Here is a 7,903-nt window from a genome sequence, read left to right as displayed (position 1 = left end):
TGATGACCGCACCTTCTTTGTGGCGGCCCATTGTGCGCGGGTTGCTTATGAAGGCTAATCCAATCATAAATTGCACCCCTGGACCAATGAGGGAGCCCCGAGCGCCCGATGAATGAAACTCAAGTGGAGGCACCCCTATTGTTCGAGCTGTCACTTTTGAAAGCGCCTCGGCGGCGCTGACCACTATAAAACCCACCGCGGCGGAGGAAGGGCCAGGAGACCCCCGGCCGACTCGCGAGGTGGATCTCTGCCGAAGAGGGTGGCCGTCGGGAAGGCAGGGATAGGAGGAAAATAGGGGGGAGGGGGGGAGAACCCAAGCACCGTGTGACGGTTATTAGTGGTAGCCATTGTAAGCCAGGGCTTCCCTCCGTTTCTCGGCGTACAGCGCTCTTCCCTCGCTCGCTCGCCTGCCTGCCTGCCTCCCGCTCTTGGCTCTCTCTCTTGGCCGGGCCATGATGTTCCCAAGCCTGCTGGCGCCTCCCGCCGTGTACCCGAGTCTCTTGCGACCGACCCCGACTCTCACGTTGCCTCAGACGCTGCAGTCCGCCTTCTCCGGCCCCTCCGGTTTCTTGGTAGAAGATCTCCTGAGGATCGGCCGGCCGACAGTTTACCCACCGCGAGGAAGCGCCCCCACTCCCAGCTTGTCTCCCCCAGTGGCCGGCGTCGGGGCAGCCAGGACCGAAGCTGCGAGCTCAGCCGAGCTGGCGACTGCCGATCCCTCCGGCGCCAAGACCGGCTGCTCCTCGCGCTCGTCGATCTCTTCCAGCGGGGACGCCACTTTCCTGAAGTTCGGAGTCAACGCCATCCTGTCTTCCCCTCCGCGGACAGGTAAGCGGGCCAGCGCGTCGTCAACGGCGCCCGCCTCGCCAAGCGAGGCCCTTTGCAAAGATTGTCGGGAAAGGAGGGAGGAAGGGAAGGAGGGAGAAACCAGGTGGGTGGTAAATGGAGCCGAAGGGCGAAGACCGTGCTCCCTCCTCCGAGAGGAAGGTAGAAGGAGGGACTCGCAGAGTGGCGCGTCATCGACCAGGTGGGTCTGGGACGCGTAAAGAGAACCCGGCTCCACCAAAGGGAGCAGGCGCGCTCATGCCTCCGCAAGCGGCCCGCCCGCGCAAAATGAATCAGACCCCGGGTGACTATTAGGGGGAGAGAACCCGGGACCAGATACAAATCTGCCAATGGTCCCGAAAACCACTGGCCCGAGTCGCTCCTCTCCTGGTTCCCGCCAGAGCAACGGGAGCTGGCCAATAAAGGAAGCGGGATCCAATCCGTTTGGTGAACCAGAAGAGCAGTTCGGATCTCAAGTGTTTCGCTTGGTTCTGCAGGAGAGCGGAGAAATGTGGGCTTCTCACTTGAGACGCTCTTGGGGTCTTTGCTAAACCTCCTTTTCTTTCACCAGAGACTTCGCCTGCGCTGATCCAGAACGTCCCCGTCAAGACCTTCTCCTTCCCTTACTTCGAAGGCTCCTTCCAACCTTTTATTCGGTCGTCTTATTTCCCAGGTAAGTTTGAGGGAGGGTGGAGGAGGCTTCTTCTTCAACTGCTCATCCCTGCTTTCCCTGCTCTCTTCGACTGCCCTACTTAGTAGCCTTGGGGGCGGGGAAAAGGTTTGTACCGGTATATGGCCGTGGGTCTTCCTAGTTGGGTTTCAACCTGGTATAAGCTGATTCTGCTGCGTTTGAACCTCCTCCTCCTCCTCCTCCTCCTCCTCCTCCTCCTCCTCCTCCTGGATTCCTGCCACAGCGTCTCGACCTAACGACATCCCCGAAGCTATTCCTTTTGTTGTGAGCATTTCTTGAAATCGCCTCCTTCTCTCCCTTGGAGGGATGGGGAGGGGAGAGGAGGGAAGGACGGGCCTCCGGTTCAGAGGTTGGACGGGGTACAACATTCAAGAATCAGTCGCGCCAATTTGATGCCCTATTTAGCACAGGCGGCGACTGCGTGACACTTTCCTTCCCAATTCTTTCCCCCACGCCTTTCCCCGGCACTGCAAATTAGCCGGGGATGGTCACGGTCCAAGTGTGAGGCGCTTGATTTCTGACTGAGCTGCTGCCGGCCTTCCTTTCTGGGCGGCGGTTTTCCCACAGAGTCGCGGCTTTTTCGCCCGCTCGTCAACAAAAGTTTCAGCACCATGACCAATTTGGTCAGCTCCCTCCGGGCAGCCACACACAGACCCGGCGCTGACTCTGCCGTGCTGCTGATAGACATTTACCAGCCATGGGCTAATTTCTCATTAAGGGTCATTCGCTTTGCCAACGGTTTCACAAGACCTCATGGGGAGCTCCCTTGTTTGGGCCCTTCGGTGTGGCCGAAGGCAACCTTCTTCAACCCTCTCTTCTCCAAAAAGTTTGTTTCGGGTGAGTTGTTACATCAAAGAAGGCTTGGAATGGAGGCGGGGTCTGTGTCACTGCAGAATAAGACTAAAGAAAATAGAGCAAGGCATATCTATATACTTTCAGCCAAGAACTGAACAATTTGCCCTGTTCTTAATGTTGCTGGACCAATATTTCTCTCTATTAAAAAAAAAAGAAAATACACAGAGAGCAGCTAAGACTGTAGCAAAGCAACTAATCAGTACTTGGAAAAGAAGTCATTAAGAATTCACCAATAAGTCCCCTGCCATCTCTCCCAATGATTTTTTTAAAAGATTGGAATATCTCAAAGAAATGTCTAGAGAGATGTTCCAGAAGCAATATAAAAACATAATCATCCTTTCTGAAGAATTCATACTGTTTGGATTTTCCAACTTCATTTGTAATTAGAGACACACATGTAAAGAGAGCAATAGAAAGGGAGGGTTAGACACCAGCTCATTCTCATATGCTTCCTATTACACTTTAGTCTTGCTAGCAGAGGTCATAAAATTGCAGAAAATTCTGTATTCGCAATGAACTAGTTAAATAGCTAAACCAAAAAACCCTTCAGATCTTAGTTTTGGAACCGAGTAAAATTACGACTAAAAATAACAATGCTAATATTGCTTTAACTGCATATATTCTGTTCCAAAAGCCAAGAGCTCTTCCATTCATTCTCTTGATAATAGAATGTGCTTCCTTTCTCCAGTCCTTGAATGGCCCAACAAAAACAACTTGAGCTTTATATATAGCTTTTCATGTTCATTTAATGAAAATGATTTGGGGAAAGAGAAGGCTGTGTCATCAGTATTCTCCCCAAGCAGCTTGGCATGCAGTTGTGTTTAGTTTGAAAGTGTAAATCTCTTTTGTTCAAATAATATATGGCTTTAGCTGCTTGTCCTCAGTCTTTTTCTGTTAGTTCATTACTACACAATTACTATTCACGCTTCATTAGAATCTCTGTTTCTCTTTGGGAGTTTTTCTTTCCACTTAAAGGCAAAACTCTGCCCTTTTTATCATACCAATCCCATTGGGAACCAGTCAATGTGCTAATTAGCTGTTACTTTTCATGTCTCCAGAATGAATTCTACAAGTTTTGTAAGGAAGAGGGAGGAAAGATTCATATTTTTTTTAAAAAAAGAGGATGAATACCCATTGACCACAACTTTTATGTAAAAAGGAAGGCTTTGTTCTAGCTTTAAAAGAAGTTCCTTATTTTATTTTGAGTGTAATGATGTGTGTGGTATACTTCTAAAAAAATCTTCCAGTAAAAGAAACTTTTAAAAATACCCCCCCCCCCTTTTTTTTTTTTAGCTCTTTTGTGTTCTGTTCTCATATCTTTGGATTTGGTAACAAAACAAGCTGGCTGTAAATTCATTGACATGATCTATGAAATGGAATCAAGTTACATTTACTGAAAGAAGAGCAAGTTTGTTTCGTGAATTCAAATTAGTAGTTGTGCTCTGCTAGATCTGTATAAGTCTGTGTAAAGAAAAAGAGAAAGAAGCCACAATAAGAGAGAAGGGAAAACTAAAGTTAGTGGCCCTATCTTTAGGCATGCAAATCTCAGGGAGATTTTTCATTAATTTGAATAGATAGAGATGCCCTCTTGGGGACAGGGCTATCCTTGACTCCATTTTTTTCCAGATGATTTCACCAATAATGCTTCTTCTTCTTCTTTTGTCACAGCCTCCTCTGTGGTGCCTATCCCTGGGACATTCTCTTGGCCCCTGGCTGCCCGAGGGAAACCTCGCCGAGGGATGCTCCGTAGGGCAGTTTTTTCAGATGTACAACGAAAAGCCCTGGAGAAAATGTTTCAGAAACAGAAATACATCAGCAAACCAGATAGGAAAAAACTGGCAGCTAAGCTGGGCCTGAAAGATTCCCAGGTAATTCTTTATCCTGCTATCCAGTCATATGAACTGGTGAATAATCTCCAGGCAGTTTGTGAGTTGTTTCTCAATTTATAGCCTAAACCACCCAATTACAATAAGCAACAAATTAGCCAATCATATTTGGCCTGGGATAAGGTGGAAACCTAGCTGGTGAAGTTAATTTATTATTCGATGTGTTGTGTGAAACCAGAAAAGAGTGAATGGAACAACAGCTCTAAGGGGCTGCCACTACAGATACAGATTAACAGAGTTGGAAGGGACTTTGTAGGTCATCTAGTCCAACCCTCCAACTCAAGCAGGAGACCCTACACCATTTCTGACAGATGGCAGACCGGTCTCTTCTTGAAAGCTTGGGATTTGAAATTAATGTAAAAGCATCCAGTGGAATACTAAGCAATGCAAGTGCAGCATGCCCAAGGCATACCGAAAAGGCTTACAGACAAAAGTGAAGGTATTTATATAATCCCGTAAAATCCTTAAACAAGATTAGCATGGTCAAACCTTTCAAATGAGGACAGCAGAGAATTTAGGATGAGAATATTTATCCAATTAAATAAATAGTTTTTAAAAAGAGTTGAGCCACAGAGAAGATGCTTGCGCTCTCTCTTTCCACTCAGATTCACACCCTAGATGGGATGGAGATATGGGTCTTGCTTTCTTATTTTAGAAAATCAATGGGATCATTATAAGTGGGTCTGATCTCTAAGGTGAACTGTAAGATGAATTGGTAGTTAAAGAAGGGGGCAAGAACCTGAGATCTTATGAATCAAGAGTCCCAGCATTCCATATCCTTATCTGAAAAAGGTGGGGCTATATGGGGACTGGAATTACAGAGATAAAGATAAAAGCAGATTGCATGGGACTATTTTAATCAGATAATGTCCTAACATCTAATTTTAATTGACAACAGTTATTACTGAATATTAAGGATGAATATTGGTTGTAGCTGATGACTTGGGGTTATAGAAACGAGTCCAAAATATTTACAGGGTGTCAAATCGGGATATTAAAAGTAAAAGAGTAAATAAAGCTGCAGAAAAAAAGGTGCAAAGGAACTATTTTAGTAAATGTGGAGGAGCTGTGGGTAAATTCTTCGCTCTGTGTAAGAAAAGTTCAGGCAAATAGTTCAGGAAAACTTCCCATTAGATTTTAAAATCCAAGGAACTTCTTCAGTATTATGATAACTTCAAGAAAGTTACCTGAAAATCCAAAGCAATGTGAGGAAAAGATATGGGGTAAGAATTTCATGAATCACCTTGGATCTTCTTATAGCATAAAATTCAATTTAAATCTGTATCAGCAAGTCATTGAGATATGATCATAAAATAATTCCAATATTGGTCTAAAATTATAGCATAGTTAAAATATGGGTTGTATATGGGTTGAGGTGTTACAATCAAATTAGTCTACTTCGTCAGCTCTGATTAAAAAGTATACTGAATTAGTTCGGCAAGCTAATCTATTTGAGGAAATCAGAAAAAATGCTATACTACCTTTTGTAATCTACTAATCAATTCTACTATAAGTTTCTTGACTTTATTTTACATTTTTATTTACGTGTGGAGAATTATTCTCTTCAATTTTCATCTCCATTTTTAGTCTTACTAACAAGCTGTTTCCTACAATAAATTATTTTAATCTTTTCAAATGTATTTGAATATGGATTTTAAAAAAAATCTCCTTAATGTACTTTAATTAATGTAATTAATTAATGTACTTATACAATACTAATCCCAGATTTCTATATATATATTCTTCCCATTATGTTTATCCAGGTTTTTATAACTTTCCTTTTTTATTATTTTCTTCTTATAACTGATTTGCTTCTTAAATTGAAAAGAAGAAAAACTAAGTTTTCTTCCATTTCAAGTTCCTGCCACCTTTGGCAAGGTTACATGTCCGGAGAGCCAAAAACAGGGTCAGGCCTGTTACGCAGTGTCATTAAAAAACTATAGTACAAAAATCTTATATTTAACAATGAGATGTGAATTTTTAGACCACTCTGATAATTCTGGAGCAAATCCTGGTGCTACTGGTTTGCTTGTGCTTGCGCACACGGCACTTCTGTGTGTGAGCAGAAGTGTCCCAGCGGGTGGGTGGAGCCTCCTGCTGCCGCCACTACCGGTTCACCCGAACCGGGCCGAACCAGAAGCAACCCACCTCTATTCTGGAGGAATCCTATAGATTTCTGCAGCACTTTGTTTATATTGTAGATTAGATTTATATTTTTAATGCGTTATTATTTTTATAAATACCTCAAAGTGGGGAACTTAATACACTTTTCTCCTCCTATTTCTCCCTCATCAACCTTCTGAAATAAATTAGGCTGAAAATGACTGGCTCAAGGTCATCCAGCTGACTTTCATACCTAACTCACAGATTCCTGGTTACTAGTCTAGTGCCTTAATTACTAGACCAGGGGTGTCAAACTTGCGGCCTGTGGGCTGGATGCGTAAACGCATTGGCTAGACCCATGTCCAGTTTAGTGAAGAGGAAAAAAATCTCAATACAATGACGCAAGTTTGACATCCCTCAAAGGTAAAGGTAAAGGTTCCCCTCACACATATGTGCTAGTCATTCCCGACTCTAGGGGACAGTGCTCATGGAACACTGTTACCTTCCCTCCAAAGGTGGTTCCTATTTTTCCACTTGCATTTTTACATGCTTTCGAACTGCTAGGTAACTGCTGTTACGCGGCACTAGAGATTCTAACCACTGAACTGCCGACCTTCTGATTTACAAGCTCAGCGTCTTAGCCACTGAGCCACCCTGTCCCTTTTTTTGAAACCCCTGCACTAGACCAAACTATAACATTATCCTTGGCAGGTTTTGAAATTGAAATCTCCCCAAATGCATTCATTTGTATCAATTTTCTACATAACTCTATTGTATATGGACTCATTGGAACTTTGAAAGAAGGGAAGGACGTCAGTTTTTGAAAGGTTTGGCCTCAGAAAAGTATTTCAAGGTTGATGCAAGTCAGGTGTATGCTTATCCTGATCTCCTTTCTTGTATATTTGAACATTCTAGGTAAAGATCTGGTTCCAAAACAGAAGAATGAAATGGAGAAACTCCAAAGAGAGAGAACTCCTGTCATCTGGTGGCTGCCGGGAACAAACCTTACCCACAAAGTTCAACCCTCACCCAGACCTCAGTGACGTGGGCAAGAAGGGCATTGGAGAGGAAGAGGAGGAAGCAGCAGCAGTTCTCCCATTGTACCCAGTGAGCCCTAGACATTCTTTAGCATACCACCCGTCCACAGATCACACACATCAGAGAGACAGGCTAGATTCCCAGATGCTACCCTCCCCCACACATTCCAGCAGTCCCAGTAAACCATCAGACTTTTCAGACTCGGAAGAAGAGGAGGAGGAAGAAGGGGAGGAGGAGGAAGATGAGGAGATCACAGTTTCGTAGAGACCTTCTCCTTATGAAAAAAAAAGAGGACATTGAGGGGTTGTACATAAATTAAGGGCTATTTGATTGAAGAGGTAATGCCTTTTCACATCCATGCATTTCATGCGGAAAATGCAACGGTCACCATTCATCTACCCGACTTCTGCATGCCACATGCTAAAGCTATCCAAGATGTGAAGCCTTAGCTGTTATAATCTGTTAGGTTTTGCCTAATCAGCCAGCATTCTTATTTAAAAATCTA

The 7,903-nt window shown here is 44.2% G+C and overlaps 1 protein-coding gene across 1 annotated transcript; it reads left to right on the top strand.

Annotated features, from left to right (window-relative positions):
- Positions 1-452: 452 nt before the first annotated feature.
- Positions 453-7,662, top strand: DBX1 (developing brain homeobox 1; the record flags this gene model as incomplete). Its single annotated transcript, XM_081934380.1, has 4 exons — positions 453-828; positions 1,397-1,498; positions 4,040-4,239; positions 7,276-7,662. The coding sequence occupies 4 exons, from the start codon at positions 453-455 to the stop codon at positions 7,660-7,662; spliced, it is 1,065 nt and encodes a 354-aa protein (XP_081790506.1).
- Positions 7,663-7,903: the final 241 nt, after the last annotated feature.

Source organism: Natrix helvetica, assembly GCF_964273705.1.
Source record: "Natrix helvetica genome assembly, chromosome: 1".
Lineage (NCBI taxonomy): Eukaryota > Metazoa > Chordata > Lepidosauria > Squamata > Natricidae > Natrix > Natrix helvetica.
This window is presented reverse-complemented; position numbering and strand designations above follow the sequence as displayed.